General features: G+C 36.5%; 2 protein-coding genes across 5 annotated transcripts in view; one reads left to right on the top strand and one right to left on the bottom strand.

The window, feature by feature from the left end:
* The window catches only part of trim24 (tripartite motif containing 24), a 25,142-nt gene extending 10,772 nt beyond the window's left edge, over nt 1–14,370 (bottom strand). The window contains exons 1-10 of one of the 2 annotated variants that reach the window (XM_020930189.2): nt 13,687–14,370; nt 13,096–13,214; nt 12,684–12,831; nt 12,471–12,603; nt 11,900–12,016; nt 11,268–11,382; nt 11,021–11,167; nt 10,031–10,145; nt 2,076–2,215; nt 953–1,201 (exon numbers count right to left, since the gene is read on the bottom strand). In XM_020930189.2, the coding sequence (XP_020785848.2) occupies nt 953–1,201; nt 2,076–2,215; nt 10,031–10,145; nt 11,021–11,167; nt 11,268–11,382; nt 11,900–12,016; nt 12,471–12,603; nt 12,684–12,831; nt 13,096–13,214; nt 13,687–13,960 (1,557 nt within the window). In that variant the 5' untranslated portion in view covers nt 13,961–14,370. The remainder of the gene's footprint in view (nt 1–952; nt 1,202–2,075; nt 2,216–10,030; nt 10,146–11,020; nt 11,168–11,267; nt 11,383–11,899; nt 12,017–12,470; nt 12,604–12,683; nt 12,832–13,095; nt 13,215–13,686) is intronic. The other variant, XM_055153718.1, reaches the window with a different exon arrangement.
* LOC110164799 (aldo-keto reductase family 1 member D1-like) lies at nt 13,835–22,014 on the top strand. Of its 3 annotated transcripts, XM_055153720.1 has the most exons (11): nt 13,835–13,964; nt 15,094–15,241; nt 15,318–15,485; nt 15,561–15,677; nt 15,787–15,825; nt 16,258–16,335; nt 18,199–18,321; nt 20,633–20,742; nt 21,372–21,537; nt 21,603–21,685; nt 21,768–22,014. In XM_055153720.1, exons 2-11 carry the CDS (start codon nt 15,149–15,151, stop codon nt 21,808–21,810), a joined length of 1,020 nt encoding a protein of 339 aa, XP_055009695.1. In that variant the 5' UTR covers nt 13,835–13,964; nt 15,094–15,148; the 3' UTR covers nt 21,811–22,014. The 3 variants fall into 3 exon arrangements, with proteins under 3 accessions (XP_055009695.1, XP_055009694.1, XP_020785587.2); XM_055153719.1 differs by lacking the exon at nt 13,835–13,964 and having other exon boundaries at nt 15,032–15,241; XM_020929928.2 differs by lacking the exons at nt 13,835–13,964; nt 15,787–15,825 and having other exon boundaries at nt 21,768–22,010.

Genomic DNA, 22,014 nt, shown 5'->3' with positions numbered 1-22,014 from the left:
GCAGCTTCAATTCTGGTCAGATTGCCAATCCAATCCACTTTATTTTTACAGCACATTACATAAACAAAGAAATGTAATAAAATCAAAACATAATAAAAACAACTAAAAACAACAAATAAGTAAAACAGTGAAAAAGACCCCAAGGTTCCCATTCTTTTTCACTGACAAAATTTCTAAACTTTTCCATTACTTTTTCACGACCTAAAGTAAATCTTCCATGACTTTAAGGCACCCTACATGTATAGAATTGATCATACTTTTAGGGATAAATATGATATGTTAACCCTTTCCACTCACCTCATGGTTTGGTATTATAGTTTTAACATTCAAAATACACAAAAGGTAAATTAAATTAAATTAAAGTAAACAAAAGGTGCATACGTTCCGAAATACTCATAATAGCCTAATGATAACTTAAGAGAACACTGTAGTTGCGTAAAAGAGATACTTTTCTAGGCCTGGGAAATTACTATTTCAATTTCCTTGACCCTGTGAACCCTGAGACCCATAAGACACTGCCTTATATCTATCTGAAGGGAGGAGCCAATTACACTGAAACTAACAGACCTATTTGATTAAAGTTTCTGTTTGTACATTACATAAGAGTGAACTGTGCTGCAGTCATATTAATATAATGATCTAGGCCCCTGATGGGTGCGCTTACACCTCTCAGCATACTGGCTTTTACTACTGTTTACCCTGTTTTGCTTTAGGTCAGAGAACGGAGTTACAAACAGAAGATCGATGACGTCTAAGCCCCCCTGTTCCTGTTCAAAGATGAAGTGTCCTTTCTTACAAAAATTACACTTTGCCTCCCCTCTCAAAACATTTCCTTTCTCTGGCTAAGATCTGTACCTCACTACCTTCAAAGGAGAGGTTAGTGGCTTTGAGATGTTTCAGATAATGCACAGGTCATTATCTGAAACAAACCTGTGCTCACGTATGCACTTACCTGAGGAGGAGGAAAACTGTTGCTGTTGAACATGGTGGACGTGGGGCTCCTTGTCGCGGTCTGAGCGCTCCCATACCTCCGTCCCATCTGAACTAAAGTGGGAGCTGCTCCGGACTGGGACGGGGAAGAGCCTCCGTGGACAGGCCTCGTGTTTGGAGAGCCAAGGGGTCCCGGGAGGCGCATATTTTGATACCACGGCCATTGGTTTGGAGCAGGCTGCCTAGGGGGCTGTTGGGAGATTTTGTCCACCTTACACATAGGAATAGGAGACGTTGTATTTGCGAAATGTGCAGGAAACCTTAAGAGTGCTTTGTCTCAAGTAGGGCTGCACAATATACCACAATAGTATCAAAACTGCAATTTGAGTTGCCGCATTTATCAAATCCGAAAGCCTGCAAATATTTAGATAATAGAAAGTCTGTAGTTTAGACCCATACAAACATTTTCTGAAATTCATAAGACTCTTGTATTCATAGTTCATATTTCTACGTATTTCAGTCTCCTCTCAAATGTTAAAGGGCCTATATTAGGCAAAATTGTCTCTTATAAGCTTTAAGCCATGTTACCTCATCAAAAACAGACCTGGAGTTGTGTTTTGTTTCATTCACATCTTTGAGTAATCCTTTATTATTACTCTGTCTACATCTTCAAAGCTGAAAATACTCTGTTCCACCTTGTGATGTCATGTAGTGGTAGTTTTCAAGTTAACAGCGCCTTTTACCTTTTGTTTAGAAGAGACTGGAAATCGTCTAAATGATTCTAGTAAAGATGTATGGAGTTTAAAAACACAGTGGAGCATTTCCTGTATTATAACATGACATCCCAAGGTGGAACAGAGTGTTTTCTGTTTGATAAAAAAAACTCAGCCTAAATATGCAGGATTTGTGTGAATGAAACAAAACGCAGCTCATGTTTTTGATGAGGAAACAACATTATAACATAGATCAGAAAATAGAGTTATATGCATGTTTGCGCACTCAGAAGAGAATGTTACTTGTAAAACATATCACAAATCTGAACTTAATCGCAGTACATATCCGAAAAATTGCAAGTGATTTTTTCCCCCCAAAATCGTGCAGCCCTAGTCCCAAGAAAGGCCAGTATTCCAAAAGTAGACTTGTACCTGCATCTGGAGCTGAGCTAGTGTAGTCTGACGTTGCTGAGCTGACATTGTAAGTCCACTTGGGGGCGCCTCGATTCTGGGGCCGACTGTTGGGTTTGTCAGAGGGGGGCGAGCCGTACCCCTCTCCACAACCAGAGTACCTGAAAAACAGTATAGTGTTTTAGACGGCATCATAGTCATTCTACAAGGTGAGTCTGATCAGGGGCAATTCTCATTAATTCTAATTTGAATCTAAGATCTGACAAAAAATGAATTTAAATAACAGAGCCTGTGATCAATACAAGTGTTCATTGACCTGTTTAGGTGTTTCATTTTCAATAAAAAGGTGAGCGTGCCAAACTGAAAAAACTGCTGGCTAACGTAATTTTATGTGTGAGAAACATTTTAAACAGCACAAATTAACTCAACCATTGTAGTTCCAACCAAGTCAACTCTTTCTGGTCAGATTGTGTTAAACTAAGGCTCATCTTAAAGCCTAGCAAAGATTCAGACAGAGCAGAGTCTAGAGTTACCATCACACCCCCAAGTAATGTTGATGATGTTTGCGGCAACGTCTCAACTGTAAATGTGACATCAACCTGCAAGAGGAAAGTAATATTTTTTGCTAAAACCTGGCACATAACATTTTGTTTTTTTGATAAGGGGAATGTCTTTGGTGCATTGTCTCTGCTCAAATAAATGAATTCAAAAGGTTTATGAACGAAGCCAAAATAGACAGATCTAATTTGACCCAATCACAAAAAAATTATGTGTATGTAATAGGGATGGGCATGATTAGTCGATTAATCATTAAGAATTTCAACGATTACGTTCAATTTAATCGACAAACCAAATGTAAGTTGCTGTGCGTAGCGTGACCAAACAGGGGTCTGTACATGTAGCTCTCTGCACTCAGAAGGAGCGAGACACAAACAGTCAGTCAGCCTGCAACGTACTGAAGTGCATAGATGACTTGTACAAGAAATTCCACGCTTTCTGTTCCGGTCGGGACAAGTGGGAGGCCATGTGCACAGTGTACAAAGCAGCACATATGTTTCGTTGTTCAGTGGGAAAAAGTGTTGCCAGGTGAGAGTCGCGCAATGTCGATGACGAGTCCCCACCTCCCACCCCCCGTACGGTGTCCTGGTTTTGACAAATGCAAATATGGTCACACTAACCTGTATTCCACTGAGTCATGTCTTTTAATCCGACAGAAGTTGATGGCATCAGCGCACAAGAGCTGTATTTTTATCTTTGCTTACTTTATGCAAATTAGCCATGAAGTTTTAGTTTCTGTGAGAGTTGCGCAAAACTGAATTAAACACATTATAATGTCAAACGGGCTGATGTGGCTCTAGAGTGGTTACGGTTTATATGTCGAAAAGTTGAATTTATTCATGCAGATTAGTAGTGCAGATAGTAATAATAATGATGATCATTTTAATATAAAAATGTTGATGATTAATCGCTAATCGATCGTTAATTCTTCAGACGATCGATTAAGAAAATTTCATCGAATGCCCATCCCTAGTATGTAATGTGTAATCTATTGGTTTATTTTAAAATGGGTTTTTACAGTCACTTGTTGAGTCACTGTCACACACGTGATACTGTGGAGAGACCAAGATTATGGAAAAGAATGTCATAATAAAATGTGTGATTATAAATTCTAGGCTAGGAGAAGATAAATTTATCAGAACAAGATGGCAAAATATAAATGTACAAGTAAGAATACACCATCTCAGATAACGAGATAAAGTAGGGCATGAGAATGAGGTCATTTTTGCTCTTCAGTAAAAACTATTCATATGAAGCACCATCTTCCATAAATAAGGCCCAAATCCAGAAGTGGGTAGAGTAGCCAAAAACTACTTAAGCAAGAGTATTGTTTCTTCAAAATAACATTACTCAAGTAGAAGTAAAAGGTAGTGATCAAAGGAATTACTTAAGTAAGTGTAAAAAAGGAAAATTTGGAAAAGGTCCTACTTAAGTAAGAGTAACTTAAAGAGTAACTGTTGTGACGTAATATCTGTTTTATAATTAAAGTGTTGTGTGTTGTTTGTTGTTTCATGTCGTTAAGGCTTTTTATCTGCAAAAGCATTAGCTCTGTCTGTGTCTGACATGTAAACAAACAGTGCTGTTGATGCTTAGCACAGTGCAGGTGTGAGTGACATGAGGGCTGGGTGCTCACTGTGCTTGGCTGAAATATTGGTGTTGTTACCTTACTAAAAAACAAGAGATTTTGCTTCCGCATCTTTTTACACTTTTTAAACGGTAAAAAACAAGGAAAAGCATCTTTATGAGACAATGGTGTACTAAACTATGCGACCAACTGGCAGTTCAATAAGCCAAATGCAAGAGCTGACCGGATAGAATAATAAAGATAATGCATTAGTCTTATACAGTCCCTGACAAAAGTCTTGTCGCTTATCCATTTTGTAGAAACAAAAGCTTATAACTTGACTTTAAATTAATTGATTGGTTTTAGAAATGTCTCATATGAAAGCTAAAACCCTCCCAAATTATGCTCAATATACAAAAAAAAATTGCTTCAAAAGATCGATCATTTAATGAACACAGAAAGGTCAGATTTTGGCAAGACAAAAGTCTTGTCGCCTTGTCATATGATGCACCCAATCCTAGATTACAGCCTCACCTGTGGTCAGTTACTGATCAATCAATTAGTGGGTGTGTATAAAAAAGACCCCCAGCACACCAGACCTTCACATCAACTGCAACTTGACCTCTGACAACATGACTAAGATCCACCCTGAGACCAAAGCGTTAATTATCAAGAGGCTGAAGACCAGATCCACTGCTGAGGTGGTTGACACCTTCAATGTGTCTCAGCGTCAAGTACAAAGAATAAGAAAAAGATCTGAAATGACTGGAGATGTTTTTGACAAGCCCAGGTCCAGCAGACCCCGCAAGACAACTGCTCCGGAGGACCGTTTGTTGATTCGAAAATCCAAGGCCAGCCCCTTTTCCAATGCAGCAGAGCTCCACCAGGCCTGGTCACCTCAAGTCCCTGTGTCAACCACAACAGTTTGTAGAATTCTGTCTCGAAATGGCCTCCATGGTTGAATCAGTGCACAGAAACCAGCACTAAACAAAAGGCAATTAAAAAACCATGTGGCATTTGCCAAGGCCCACAGCCTGCTAAAAGGATGGACACTGGAAAAGTGGCAGAAGGTGGATTTCTCAGATGAATCCTCGGTTGAATTACATCACAGCCGCCGCAAATATTGCAGGAGACCTACTGGAGCCCGCATGGATCCAAGATTCACCCAGAAAACAGTTAAGTTTGGTGGCAGAAAAATAATGGCCTGGGGTTACATCCAGTATGGGGATGTGCGAGACATTTGCAGGGTGGAAAGCAATATTAATAGCCTTAAATATCAAGTAGTATTAGCTATCTCTTACATTCCCAACCATAAAAGGGGTCAAATTTTGCAGCAGGATGGTGCTCCATCGCATACTTCTATCTCTACATCAAAGTTTCTCAAGGAGAAGAAGATCAAGGTGCTCCAGGACTGGCCAGCCCAGTCACCAGACATGAACATCATTGAGCATGTCTGGGGTAGAATGAAAGAGGAAGCATGGAAGGCAAAACCAAAGAATCTTGATGAACTCTGGGAAGCATGTAAGACTGATTTCTTTGCTATTCCTGATGACTTCATCAACAAATTGTATGAATCATTGTCAAATTGCATGGATGCGTCCTTCAAGCTCATGGAAGTCATACAAGATATTAAATATGGATCTCACAGCACCACTACTTAATTCACTGACGTTATGCAACATATTTTTGTATTTGAAGTAAATTATTTGTTCAATTTTCTGTAGGCGACAAAATTTTTGTCTTGCCAAAATCTGACCTTTCTGTGTTCATTAAATTATCAATCTTTTTTCAGTGAAGCAAATTTATTTTAGTTTATTGAGCATAATTTGGGAGGGTTTTAGCTTTCATATGAGACATTTCTAAAACCAATCGATTAATTTAAAGTTAAGTTATAAGCTTTTGTTTCTACAAAATGGATAAGCGACAAGACTTTTGTCAGGGACTGTATATTTCTTTATTCTCCAGATGGTCGGAATCGCTTTACAGCTTGGTGCATTATTCCTTCATTCCATATCTGGTGGTGGTAAAATACAATTGTAGTCACAGCTGCCCTGAGGCAGACTGATGGAAGAGGCTGCAAATCTGCACCATCGGCCCCTCCGACCACCACCACATTACTTTCATATTAGGCAATGAGTGTTTTGTCCATTCATATACAAACCAGGCCTGACCTTGCTTAGCTTCTGAAATCTGACGAGGACAAGCTTTGACAAGGAGGTTTGGCTTTTTATGGTATTATCCTTATTTACTTTAAGTGTTCGAGGCTTAAGAAATGGCACTAAGCGTAAGTTAATTTTTACGACACAACCAACAAAGTAAACAGTTTTTTTTCTTCCAAGAGACACACTTTACTAATGACGATATACATTTTTTGGAAAACGCAATGGGGGAGTAGAAATACGTTTTTCTCTCATGGTACATCTCACTCAGCTGGTGTTGCAATTTTCCTTAAATCAATTTGAGAGTAAAGTTCAAGATAAAAAAAGTGATAATGAAGGACATTGGTTAATGATAAAAAAAAAGCAAATATATACTGGGAAATGTCTATGGGTTTAATAACAGGACAAAAAATAAAAGGTTATTTACTAATCTACAGCAGATGACAGAAGACTGGAAAATTGCTTATAATATAAATTTTATTTAATTGATAAAATTATTGTAGCGGGAGATTTTAACGAACAATGTTCCTGTACAGCATAACTCATTGAGCTCAAACTGTGTAGCTACAAACGTCGCTAACCCTCTCGACCTTATTGACGTTTGAAGAACTTTTACTTCAAACAAAATCCAGTACACATGGAACATTTGGAATGCTCCAGAATCAATTGTTGGCTAGTTATCTATGAGATTCTACCTTCCCCTCTTACTGACTGCTGTGCCACTACTCTTAATAATAGATCTGACAACACAATTCAGGAGCCAAGAGTATTTCACTGTTATTAGAAGCCTCTAAAGAGTGCAAACAGATCTCACCATGAAGAGAGGAATTATTTCCTTATTACTAAAGTCAAATTAAGACAAGTTACTTCTTGACAATTGGAGGCCTAATGCAGTCCTATGATTACAAACTAATTTGCTCACTTATATCCAAACAGACAAAACACTGGAATAAGCCTGATAACTGCTGAGACACAATCAATTTTTATAAAAGGACGACATCAGTATCTTTAAGGCTTTTGACTTTTTATAGCATCCCTTTCTCTTTAGGACAGTGTGACATTTAACAGCTCAATTTTACATTTATTAAATTACAGGTGGTTTTATATCTCAAAAGTACATATAAATAACAGGGATTCTGACTGTGAGCGAGATTGTCTCTCCACAGATCTGATCTGTAACTTGGTCTGGTTTGGTCTCCGTGAAGATAGAAAGGCTTAATGCCATACTGTGAAACATTCCAGACAAAGCAAAAGTATCTCCACAGAGAAAAGCATTTGACGGACCCTCCACCAGAAACACAATGATAAATAAAATGAAGAGTTATTACAGGTGCTGGAACCTGCCGGAGCAAGAGGGTGAGAACATTAAGCACTGCATGATTGACTTCTGTCACACTGTCATGCCAGAGCAGAGGGATTGCTCTACCACATCAGCGCGAGTCACAGGGTCACTCAGTCAAAGAGTGGAAAAGAAAATCTGCCCGGTGATTCATTGCCAGATACACAGGGGATGCAGTATGAAGAGAATCAAAGAATAACAACTTTATTTGTGCCCTGAAGCTCAAGTTTGGATACGACTTGTCAAAAAAAAGAAAAAGAGATGGGCATTAGACTCTGGCCAATGGTTGATGAAGCTCATAAGCAGGTAAACGGGCCTTCTTTGGGGGGCACGGACTATCATTGAAGGCAAAGAGGTCAAAGAGGTAAAGCCTAATCGAAAGCTAAGTTTAGGCCTTTAAAAGTACACTTTTAATTAATTAAAAACAATCTACTACTACCAACAACTTTTCTTTTAATTAATTGTACTGTATTTCAATTTGTTGTATTTTTATTTGTATTATTTATATTTATTTGTCTTTATGTCTTTGCTCTTTAGCTGCTCATGTGATAGACTGTAAGCTGAAGACATTTGTCACAGTGACGGACAGGAGAACACTGGACAAACTGCTCTCCATCATAGACACTCCTACTGACCCATTGCACCAAACTATAGAGGGACAGATAATACTCCCTACAACTGTACAACAACTCACTCCCTGCACCAGACTAAAGAGGGACAGAGGAGCTCATTCTCCAACAGGCAGCTCCACTCAAACAGTGAGAAATACAGGACTACATTCATACTATAATACTCCCCACAACTGTGAAACAACTCACAATTATTTAACGGATAATAGTCTCTATATACAAATTTATATTACTATATTTCTAGTTTTACTTTACTTGTACACATACATTTATATATTTATGCCTCATTTGACACCATTCGCTTGCTATTTTTATTGCTACTTATTCAGAATTTACTATGACCTTTTTATATTTGTTTTTTACTCTTTGTTTTTGTAATATAATGTGATGTGTGTGGTACCGTCTCCAAGCAATTTCTCTTATTTCTTTTCTCTTATTTCTCAATTTCTCTTATTTCTCTTGTATTATACATTTTGTCCAAGTCTAAATCTAAGTTAAGAGGAAGACTGTTTTCTTGTACTGTAAAAGCTTTAAAATTAACTTTTATTGCAGGTGTGAGCAGCCATAGACCCTTGTACAGTAGCACGGTTCTAAAGTCCTAGTGTGAGTGTGCCTTTAATCACAGTGGGAGGAGTACACAGTAAAAATAAGGTTAAAATGACCCAACTGGTAAATATGCACTGGATCACTATTGGACAAACAAGACTCTGGGGCATTCTGACCCAGTAATTTGGATTATTGTTTTTTCTATTTTGTATATTGGTTATGTTTATAATGACCATCCTGCTTTGTTTCAGTGGCAAAAAGTGAGTTCAAGTAAGAAAGTAGGTGTATATAGATATTTCTCTGTAGCAATACTGCATAATACGGTTTAAAAAGTGTTATTGTGACAGATATAACTGCACTTTCACACCAACAGTCTCACGCCAACCCAGCCATTAGGTAGAAAAATCATCAAAAATAACAACATCACATAATTTTTTAGGGTATTGTTATAAAAAATATTAAGTAGAAGTAAAAGTGAATTTAGATCTCAAGTAAATGTAAGTGAGTGAATGTGACTGAGTACTACCCATCTCTGCTCAATATAGATGGGACAAAAAACAATAATCATTTGTGGGATATTTTACATAATCGTGAGAACCTGAAATGAACTGTGTCGGAAGGGAATACGAATAATTCAACAGAAAAAATAAAATAGAATAGCAAAACTAAGTGACTTGACAAGATCAAGGAGGAGGCGGCAGAATGTATCACAATTGTGTATGTATCTAGATATATTTTTGATGGGGGAACAACATTTCACATCAACAAGTGAATTAAGCAGAATATAGTGCCTTTAAATAGGAATGAAAACATTATTAACATTCTAACTGTAACAAACACAGTTAACTAGTCATGGGACGAGACTCAATTTCCACAAGACGAGATGAGATACGAGATTGGATTTACGAGAACGAGACAAAATGAGATTTTTATACATTTTGCGATGGCTGTTTCCAATTTTGTCCTCACAATTTTTTTTATTTTTTTTAATTCATATTTTGTTGCTATTCTAGTCCTGCATTTTGGGACTATAAGAGATGTAACTCACAAACACTTAACCCCTTTTTGTCCAATCTAAATATAAACACATGGAATCTTGTGGCAATTTTATCTCAAGTGATCTTGTGACAAAATCTCTAAAGTCCTTAAAGTTAACACATTAGTATTCAAAACTTTCTTACCAAGGTCTACATTTGTAGCCCAAAATCCAGAGCGGCACTGGAATCGAACTGAACTCTGAGGGATTAACGACGGGCTGCAGTTGGAACGCATCAAGTAATGAATCTGATACAAGATCTGGGGAAGGATAGGAAGAAAGGTTAAACCTGTGACTTTAAGGTCCTACATTACACAAAATTGACTCCTGTAAGCTTTAAGTCATGTTATAATGTCCTACTCAAAACATAACTGGAGTTATGTTTTGTTTCATTCACACATGTTTGACTAACTATTTTATTATCAGCCTCCATCTCCAATGCTTAAAATGCTCTGTTCCACCTTGCAGTAGTTTTCAAGTTAAAAGCTACCTTTTCCTTTAGTTCTGTGCAGATTGGAAACTCCAGAGCTGAAATATTCAAATGATTCTAATGAAAGTGTATATATATAGAGAGAGTTTAAAAACATAGTGGAATGCATGTGAACACTGTACACAAACAATACAAAATAGTATAGTATAGTTACCGTAATACATTTCTTATTATATAGAAATGTATAGAATGAATTTAGACAGGTCTGAGAGATCCAAATAATGACAATTCTTGCTGTTAACTTGAAAACTACCACTTAATGACATTGCAAGGTGGAACAGACCATTTTGAGTTTTGGAGATGTAGACAAACCAATAATAAAGGGTTACATGAAACATATGTGAATGAAACAAACCACAACTCCAGGTATGTTTTGATGAGGTAACAGGATGGTTTAAAAATCACAAGAGTCAATTTTGTGTAATATAGTACTTTAAAAACTAACTTGTTCTACATTGTGTACAATTTCCAATAATGTCTCAGTTATTTTTAGTTTATTTTGCAGTCGTTTAGTGTCTTTTTCTTGCCTTTGTAAACCGTATATGACTTTCTTTTTAAAAGCGCTGATTAGAACTCATGCATAAATGTATTTTTATTATTATTTTAAACATTTCACAATTGGAAGAGTACTGTAGCAAGTCTTACCAATCTTTTGCAGTAAAGAAGAGCTGTTCCGCTGTGACTGGCTGTGGCCCATTTAGTAAACCTGATAACATGGTCCAAATGTTTGCTTAAAGAGCTCACATCATCCTGCTGCTTTTTCAAACCCAGCTCATGATCCTTGGTTAGTGCCTGAGGGTAAAAGTACAAAAATATCAATGTACAAATACTTAGTCTATTATTATTATTATTATATTATGAATTTCCAATTATGTTTCCAATGTGAACATACCTCAAGCTGGTTAATGAGTATCTTGCCTTTTCGGTTTATCTCCATTATGAGGTTACAGATAGATTTTTTTATTTCATTCGTGACGCCCTTTCGATTTTCTTCAACCTGTTGAAGTCTACAAAGGGAAAAAAATGCATAGATACCAGTATTTAAAAGGGCACATACAATGCTATTCTATGATCTATGTTATGTTGTCTAGTCATCACAAATATACCTGAAATTGTGTTTTGTTTCATTCACACATATTTAACACACAAACCCTGCATAATTAGGCTGTGATCTTCTTGACACTTAACCTGCATACATCTTTACTAGAATCATTTGGATAATTTCTGACAATCTCTACTGAACTAAATGCAGCTGTTAAATGAAAAACTACCACTTCATGACAGCACAAGGTGGAAGACAGCATTTTGAGATTTGGAGATGCAGATAGACTAATAATAAAGGGTTACTCAAACATGTGTGAATGAAACAAAACACTACTCAGGTATGTTTTTCAGCAGGAAACATTATAACATGACTTAAAGCTTACGAGAGTCCGTTTTGTGTAATATAGGACCTTTAATCAATGGAGATAACATCCACACTTTTATCATCATTATCATTACCATTATAATAATTGATCTTACCCATTTGTGATGTAGTTGGACACTTCCTCAATAGTTTTTCTTTTCTCTTGTAACTGCTGTGTCATATGTTCAAGATACTGCTTGTGGTTTCTGTATGCATCTTCTAGAAACTGGTAGCTAAAGGTAAAGACATAGTAATTAATAATACAGTTTCAAATATATTTAGAAAATGTGCATAAAGCATTTCCCTCAGAGCTTAAAGAAGTAGTGAAGTAGTCCTACACTGAAGTTGCATCTGTTGGTAAAACAGCTTGAGCAACTTTTACTAAGACTGCATTCACACCAAAATGAGACCAAACTGGCATCCAACCTGTAACTTAACCCAGGACTAGACCATGACTAAATGAAAACAACTAGAGTAAGACTAAACCAAGTCTACCTTAATACTAAACTGGACTTGAATAAAGACAAAACTTGGAAAAGAGTTTCTGAACCCCTGTGAAATCCTTGTGGTTGCTGCTCCACAAAATGGTGAACATCACAAAGAACTTCCATTTAATTCAAATGTGCAAACAAACTAATTGCACTACTGACATCAGACAAAAACACCCATCCACAGTTTTTCTCTTACTTGTGATCCTTGTGTCTGAGGAGCTGACAGTCTCGACACGTGAGCCGGTCACATGTTTCACAGAAGAGTTTGAGAGGTTCCTGTTTATGAATATCACAGAACACAGGTCGCTGTGTGGAGATGTCTAATGATTCTGGAAAAAAATGATGTATAGGTTTTTAATTATTACATCTTGAAAAACACACAACATAAAAAACATTAGAAACACGCTACCTGGAGACATGTCTTGCTTCTGGCGAATTGTGTGATCTCTTGTAAACTTGACTCTTTGATGAGCCTCAATGCATGTAACGCACAGAAACTCCACACACTCAATGCAGTAACCAGTCGCTTCTGTGTTGTCTTCACAGCTCATGCACACCTATTCACAAGGCAAGGTTATTTGAATAACATAATTCGTACACAAGGTAATTCAAAAAAGTGAAAGTGAAGTCCTAGATTATGCAAATTTGATTCTTGTGCATAATAAACACACAAGAATCAAATTTGCATACTGCATAAATTTGCAACTGATCTGAATTTTGCCCTCCATTTCCATTGGATTTTACTGAATGTAGTTCTCTCATCTGAAAACTAAAAACACTGATTACAGGGAGGAAGGCAAGAGATGAGACAATGCACCAACCTGGCTGTTTTTTTCCATTGTGCTGCTTGGGGCTTCCGCAGAGTCTTTGACAAAGAAGTTATCCAACACATCTAGTTCCCAGCACTCCTGCTTGCATACAGGACATAGGATTGCACCCACTGAAACATGATAATACAAAAAGATATAGTTTGCAACCGAGATGGACTATACCCTTTTAAACACAAACTTAAATATAACTACACAGACTAATCTAATGCAAACAGAAGTCTGGAAGTGTTTCATGCTTTGATTTCAAACATATCTTTATATGCAATATTGCTTAAGGACACTATTATAATACCCAACTTTTATATTATACTAAATTATCCTCACCTAAAAAAAATACCATAAAATCATAAGATTCCAGATTCATACTGGTTTCCTATTGATTACACCGTTCTTTGCCATGAAATATCCAAAAGGTAAATTCACAAATGATGAACCTGATAATTAATTTAAGTGCCTAGACCCAAGAAAGAAAAGCTGCATTTTATTCGCCGATAGAAAGTCGTTATACCAACTGAAAAACTACAGTGTTTAGCTCACTAGCTTTCTCCATTCGTCAAATTTCTGACAATAATTATTTCTCACGTGGTTTGGCATTATCAGGATGCGTCTGCAGGTCCCTCCTCGGCTCTGCGCTCCTGTACGGAGCTGGAAGACATCTTTTGCAGAAGGAGTGAAGACACGGGAGGAGTTTAGGCTCTCTGTTGTGGAAACTCAGTTTGCAGATGGGACAAGTGTCCATTAGACCAAAGGCCCCTTGTTGCTTGAGCCTCTCCTCCTCTGCTGGCAAACTCTCCGCTTCATTCTCCACAATGATCACAATGTCGTCGTTGTCAACATTCTCAGTTTTTGCTTCCATGTTTGTAAGGTCCCAAGGGTTCTTCAGCTTTCACACAATTAAACCGATTCTCGGGATATCTGTCCGAGCAAACGCGTCAGGCAGCGGCTTTTGTGATTGCCATTACATAGTACATGATTTCTTGACTACTTTATCACGAAATGTGAGCTTCAAAGTAACAGCTGGATGTTTTCCTCTCAAAGCTAAAGTAGCCGCTAGCTCAGCCAATTTACATAGATCTTATTTAAGAACAATGGGTTATCCTCTCGGAACTCTTTGACGATACATATTTACAACAAGGTTAACCTTTACTTCTGAAACTAAAATAAAAATCCTGATTCATTCTACTGTTAATAAACCGTGGTTATTAGCCGAAAACCTAAACAGCTCAAAGCTACATTTGTGTTGTTACCCAAACGACACCGCGGCCTCGGAGCTACGGAATCCCGGACAGACCAAACATTGCACAGGTTAGGCGATTGTGAAAATACGCGAATGGAAAAAATAAGATTACTTTTTTTCTTTTCTTTCTTTTTTTTTTTTTTTTTTTTTAATATGCAATCATTACGTGGTATTAAGAGGTTTATGCTGATAGTTTAGTGTTTAAGATTGCACAGCCATATCAACAGATTAATAAATAGCAACTTGCAAAATCTGGAGGATCACTGAGTTCTTTGCTGTTGTTGTTGATGTTTTTGTTGTTGTTAATATTACCTTTTCAAATTAATGGATGACATGAACCATCAAAAGTATCCTCAAACCATTAATAAAAAAGCGGTCGGACAATGTCCATAATGCAATAGTTTGGTTTGTTCTTGAGCTTTTTTGCAACTATAATTAGGCGACTTATTTACTACACAAAATAACAGCAATTAGTCTTAAAAATACTTATTTTATTTAATGGCATTTGCAGCGTCCAGTGTGGGCCAAGGTCGTGCATGGGGGTGCCTGTGTGTATGTGTGTGTGTGTGTGTGTGTGTGTGTGTGTGTGTGTGTGTGTGTGTGTGTGTGTGTGTGTGTGTGTGTGGTGTGTGTGTGTGTGTGTGTGTGTGTGTGTGTGTGTGTGGCACGGATATGTGGGAGTATATTGGGAGGAGCTATAGACAGAGGAAAATTGTTTTCGAATTGTTTTCTAATGTCTGTTCTTCTCATAGCTTTATCAAGACTGACCACCCAAATTCAGGATTTCACATTAAGCGGACCTGCACTATGGAGTTAACAGCCGAGAGACACTCTATTCCTCTAAGTGATGGAAATAAAATCCCGCTGATTGGACTAGGGACGTACGCGAATCCCCGTCAGGTAGGCTATTGGGTCGTTGCAAGTTCTGCATTTGCAAACATCTATCGTGAATATGTTTATGTGCATTTCCCTTCAGACCCCTAAAGGAACTGCATATAACGCTGTGAAAGTGGCAATTGAAACGGGTTACAGACACATTGATGGAGCTATGGTCTATTTTAATGAGGATGAGGTGGGACAAGCCATAAGGGACAAGATTGCAGATGGGACTGTGAAGCGAGAGGACATTTTTTACTGTGGAAAGGTGCGTTTGAACTTTGACATAGTTGCATAGGGCATTCACTAAACATACGTCTTGCACTTTGAATCTTTGTTTCAGCTCTGGAATACATTTCATCCACCTCATCTTGTTCGTCCAACTTTGGAAAAAACGTTAGAATTGCTGAAGTTGGACTTTGTTGATCTTTATATTGTGGAGATGCCCACTGCTTTCAAGGTTTACTTACATACAATATGTTAATGCAACATTCTAGGCTGTAGGCCTATCTAAATAACCAGTCAAAAGTTTGGACCCACTTTATTTCAATGTTGTTGTTTTTTTACAGATTCTCACTGAAGGCATCAAAACTACAAATGACATACAAGTAATTTAGCAAACAAAGAATAATCTCAAAATGACTCAAAACTTGGTAAATTTTAGATTTCTAAAAATAGCCACCTTTTGCTCTGTCCACTGCTTTGCACATTTCTTAATCCTGTGAAGGCACACCTCTAATGTGAAAACCATTCCAGGCATTTTCATTAAGAAGCTCATTGAGAGAAGGCCAAGGATTTGCATCATTGCTGATAAAGCAAATGGTGACTACTTTGAGGATTTGAATATAAAACATAAACATTAAAGCCATTTAACTTTTCTTTGCTACATAATTCCATATTTCTTGCATCATATGTTTGATGTCTTCAGTGTGTATGTCAAATGTAGAAAGTTGCAAACATAAAGAAAAATGCATTGAAAATGGTCTGTCCAAACATTTACCTCAAAGTGCATAAGTAATGGCTTACATTTTGTTTTGTAGCCTGGAGATACATACTACCCCAAAGATGACAATGGAAAATATTTATATCATGAAACAGACCTACGGGCTACATGGGAGGTGAGTAAATAGTGGGTTAATGCTCCACCACTTAAAACAAGTCCATGTTCAGTCTATGATCCTCAGCAATTGTGCAATTCATTATAGTCTACAACAGAATTGCAGCCAAAGAGCAATTTGACTTGCCTCCATCTCAGTAATATTATGGGCCAAGATGGAGGCAGGGTAGACATGGGTAGGTGTTATTAACATATTAATAATATCGTGAATGAAGTGATGCATAAAGAACGATCAGGTCCACTAGGTATTCTGTTATGATTGTACTGTAGATTCTTATCTACAGGCCTGTCTTTCTTTCATACCGTGACAGTTTTGGCTGCACTCTGCCAAAATTAACAAGGAAATAGCATTATATAATCTTCCAAATGATGCTACAAAGGTTAGATATTTCTGAATGTCATTTCACATTTGTGTGATACTTAAAGGTCCTATATTATGCAAAATTGACTCTTGTGAGCTTTTAATCATGTTATAATGTTGTTAGTTCATCAAAATGTTGCCAACATTCAAGGAATTCTGGCATTCTGGAATGCATATCCAAATCTTAAAATGCTCAGCTCCACCTTGTGATGTCATGGCGTGATAGTTTTCAAGTTCCTTTTTCCTTTTTATTGAGTTGAGATTAGCAATTCCAGGTCTGACGTTATCCAAATGATTCCAGTGAAGATGTGTGGAGTTTAAAAACACAGTGGACCACTTCCTGTATTACTATATGACATCACAGGGTGGAGTGTAACTCCTGGTATGTTTTTGATGAAGAAATAACTTTATAACAGATCAGATAATAGCGTAATATGGGCCCTTTAAACCTCAATTACTACATTTAAAGACATGTTTTAGCACATTTTGTTTGATTGACATACTATTGAATGAATATTGTTACTAGGAAAAATCTATTTTTGTTTTATGTCAGTATTGTCCACCCCTAGAACAAATATGTTGTGATCTGAAACAATCGCTGTTGATAAAATAGTAGGCTATTTTCAAATTAAACTTTAGCCACTTAAGTTTTGACCAGGTTTTTGTTGTAGTGAGAAATAAAAACACCTGTAATTGAATCCATACAAGATTGTTTAATGCTATACTGTGGAACATCCCAGGCAAAGCAAGTAGATGGCTGACCCTCAACCAGAAATGTTAAACAGTATATCTTTAACTAGGCTTGTCAAAAAAAAAAAAAAAAAAACCCAGATAATAATCAACACTAAAACTATTATCAAACCTAATACTAATATTTTAATGATCACTGATACTCAAAAAATACAGATGGGACGTAATTGGATGATGCTTAATTAATTTAAAATTGTCTTTGTCAATAGTCAAACTGATGTAAAATTTTATGGTAGAAAGAAAAACAGATAACTATAACTGAGTGCTGAAATTACATTCTATTATTTAAAAAAAAAAGGGTGAGTATAGGTTATCAAGCCTTTCTTTTATTACTGAAATTGCTTTGGAAATTTTAGTATTAGTATTAGACTGATCATGTTACCAGGATTTGCAAACAAAGGTTTTTCTTTGTTGTGGACTTATATTTCAGCTTGTAAAATGTCCAGTAATCCAGTGTGTGCAGGTCTTTCCCCTTACATATATTAGAATTGTATTTATTAATAGTGAACTGATGTAAAATAATACGGTGAAATTAAAAACTGATAGTGTTATTTATTTATTGTTGAGATTGCATTCTATTGTTAAAAAAAAAGGGTTAGTATAGAATATCAAGCTTTTCTTTTATTACTGAAATTGGGTTGGAAATGTTTGCATTGTGATGACAGAGATTGTGTTACCTGGATTTGCAAACAAAGGTATTTCTTTGTAGTGGGCTTATATTTCTGCTTGTAAAATGTCCCTTTGAATATACAGGCCATGGAGGCATGCAAGGACGCTGGACTGGTGAAATCTCTCGGTGTGTCAAACTTTAACAAGCGGCAGTTGGAGTTAATCCTTACCAAACCTGGTCTTAAGCACAGGCCAGTGTTAAATCAGGTAAGCAAAAATGTAATTAACCTATTGTGAAAGGTACACTTTGTAATTTTTTAGCTCAAAAACCCAGAGAAAAACAGGCATTCTGACTGTGAATGGGGTTGCATCTTAAGGATTTGACCTGTAACTTGGTTTGGTTTGGTCTCCATGAAGATAGAAAGGTTTAATGCCATACAGTATTGTGAAACTTTCCAGACAAAGCTATGGAGAAAAGCATTTGATGAATCCTCCACCAGAAAAATTACGCAATGCACATTTAAATACTGCACTGTTGCACTGAGTAACATAGGGTCACAAGAAAAAACTCCAATTTATTTTAAATTTATTTTCTGATCTAAATTATAATGTTATTTCCACATCAAAACATACCAGAGCTGTGTTTTGTTTCATTTACATGTTGAACATACAAACCCTACATATTTAGGCTGTTTATTTGTTTATTCATTAGGATCCCCATTAGCTGTACCCAAGGGCCAGCTAATCCTCCTGTGGTCCATTATTTAAAAACACTTTACAGTTTAAAATTCATGAGCACATGTCTTAAAAATGGAATAGTATAGTATGAATTAATTTACCTTATATCCTTACATAATTGCATGATTACATAAAAATTATTTAATAAATTTTATCTAAATTTCAAGTAAAATTAACAAGCATTGTATTCCTATTAGTATAATTATAAACACGACATGCAAGAGTTATATTGGGATATTGGGATGAGAGCATTCATTTGGTATATAGCTCTATCTGATTTTGTTGAAGAAAGTTAGACTGGGCTCTTGGAATGCATTAACCCGTCGTGTGTCTATGTGATTCTGAATTCTGTTTTAAATGATCATACATGAATTTAGGGTAGCCCTTTAGTCTACTCTTCTCCAGAGACTTTAGTTCCTCCTTCAGCAGTTTATTCAGTCTGCCGGAAGAGAAGACAGCTGTGTACACTGATGTGCCATCTGAGCAAATGACTAGTTTTTTCAGGGCCAGAGGTCATTTGTAAAAATGTAATACATTAATGGGCCGAGGTAGCTTTCCTGCAGAATACCACACTCCAGCTCCAAAGCATCTGAGAAGCTTCCATTAAAGAAAACTTTTCCATTGCAGTCTCCGTATCCTCAAGTAACGCACTGTCCCAGTTTAATTTCTGAATGTTGTTGATAAATGCTTCATTTGTGTAATTCTAGGGCGTGTTTTGGGTGCGGTCACATTTTTGACAATTTGCACAATGTTGTGGTCACTGCATCCAGTGGGTAAATGCAGCTTTGTGTAGAGATTGGATTCAGATACATAGACTGCTTCATTAGACTGGCTCCAGTCTAATGAAACTCGTGATGCCAGCAGTTACAGGGGCAAATTTGGAGTCAGGCTCTATATTATGAATATGAATGGATCATGTAGCGCAGATTGACATGAACATTTTAAGACCAAAATGTATAGATGCAGCTTTGGTGGAGAGATTGGGTTCAGATACATAGATATGATCAATGCAGGTTGAAGCGCCACCACGACCCATGTAATGTTTGCCCAGTCTGGTAGGTTCTGTCACCATTTGTTTCAAATGACATATGTTGGTAATTGTAGTCAGCATTTATTTAACAGGGCACTTTTTGTTTAGCCATATTTGAATCTCTTGCAAACACAATTTTCAGTTTTGTTTCACATATATTATCAAGCATTATATCAATATTTTCTAACTTGCAATAATTTGAATTTGTGGGTCTGTAACAGCCCTTACACAAAACCTTTTGTGTGAGTGATGTTAACTTGAAACTTCTGTTTCATTAGACATCCAGTCTTTTGTTTTGGACATAAAAAGCTACACCTCTCCCGTATTTTGATCTCTACTTTCTGTGTAAGCCATAGCCCTGGATATTTAGAATTCCATTTTCTGTTTCATCACCTAGATGGGTTTCAGATAATGCACAAATACCGATTTAATTTCAGTACAGGTCTTCAATTCAATTCACCTTATTCCTTAAACAGCATATATTGAGGTGTACAAACTTAATACAGCAGAGATAGACATTAGCTATATCAGAAAAAATAATAATATAAAAATAATTTGAGCTTTGGATATATAGACTAATAAAGGATTACTCAAACCTGTGTGAATGAAACAAAAAACAAAAAACAAAAACACAATTCCTGGTATGTTTCTGATAAGGTAATAACAAGCACAAAGTGTGCTTAAGCACAAAGGTAGAGAACACTCCGATATGTGCTTAAGGGAGTGTTTTGTACTTTTGATCATATCATATCAACAGAGCGAGAACTTATAATCCCAGTTTTAATAATGCATGTTTCATTTTGGGAACAGGTTGAATGCCATCCCTATTTTACTCAGCCAAAGTTACTGGAGTACTGTCGTCAAAACAGTATTGTGATAGTGGGATACAGCCCTCTGGGGACATCCAGAGACCCAGCATGGTAAGACAACATTTTAAACAAGTTATAAATGAAGATTTTGATCATCTGTGATTGGCTCAGAATAATAAATGACAGAAAAATGGTGAAGTTAGGTGGTCAGTCATACCCTAACCTAGATGTATCTGTCTAAAGTCATAATTATTACACTTCAAGCAACTATAACATATGTTTTGTAATATAATGTGACTGGTGGAGAGTGCAGGTGACATGCACACGGATTATTTGTTGCATCAGATTTTAAATTTTAAATGCCACAGAATCTTTCGTTTTAAATTTTTTCAGGTTTTAACTAATTTCATTTTGAACTTCAGTTGTTGAATTTTTAGGTTTACATTTTGAGTGAGTTTAAAAATTTTATATTTCACCTTTTAAATATTCAACACAAATATTTTCAAGCCCTCAAATACAGTTGTCTGAATTCATAATCATTCCTTGACCTTTTGAATCTTTGCTAGGAATTTTTTCACTGCAAAGTTTAAACTCTGAATTGTTTGAATTTGAATTTATTTGTTTGGAGGATAAGCCCTTTGAGATGTGTCACCATCTCGTTTTCAACGGGGTCCTCTTGTTAAACCAGTGTGACATTGTAAATAAGATTTGGCCTGGTAAATAACAATGGTTTCTCACAGGGTAAATCTCAAATGCCCCCCAATGTTGGAGGATGAAGTGCTTGTATCTATTGCTAAAAAGCACAATAAGACCACAGCTCAGGTGGCCTTGAGGTTCAATGTCCAAAGAGGAGTAGTGGTCATCCCCAAAAGTTTCAACACTGCTCGAATAAAAGAAAACTTTGAGGTTTGTGGGTCACATTTGACTTATCAATATGTTGCTAAATTAACATTTTGTCATCACTCTGACAGATATTTGATTTCTGTCTTTCTGAGGATGAGATGAAGACGATAGAGGGCCTGAACAAGAACATACGTTTTGTTGAGCTGCTCATGTAAGTACAAACCTTTTGTTTTTCCACAATCTCTTTCAACCTCAGAGTTCATGTTTTTATTACTTGAAATTGATCAACACAGGTGGGCTGACCATCCAGAGTATCCATTTCATGATGACTACTGAGCTCTAGTCCATGATGTCCTCTTTGCACCAATTTGATTCCTGCCAGAAATGTAAAGGGATTTTATTTACAACTGTCATTATTGAAAAAATACAATATATAATATACTTTTTCATGTATATATATTGCAATTGTATTGTTACAATTGTGAGACAAAATTATGCATTTTTTAATATTATTCACTGTGAAATACTTTATGAACATGT

This window comes from Boleophthalmus pectinirostris, unplaced genomic scaffold (genome assembly GCF_026225935.1).
Source record: "Boleophthalmus pectinirostris isolate CB_2022bp ecotype Guang Dong unplaced genomic scaffold, ASM2622593v1 HiC_scaffold_18, whole genome shotgun sequence".
NCBI classification, from domain to species: Eukaryota; Metazoa; Chordata; class Actinopteri; order Gobiiformes; family Gobiidae; genus Boleophthalmus; species Boleophthalmus pectinirostris.
The sequence above is the reverse complement of the archived record's forward strand: the minus strand, read 5'-3'. Positions and strand labels throughout refer to the sequence as shown.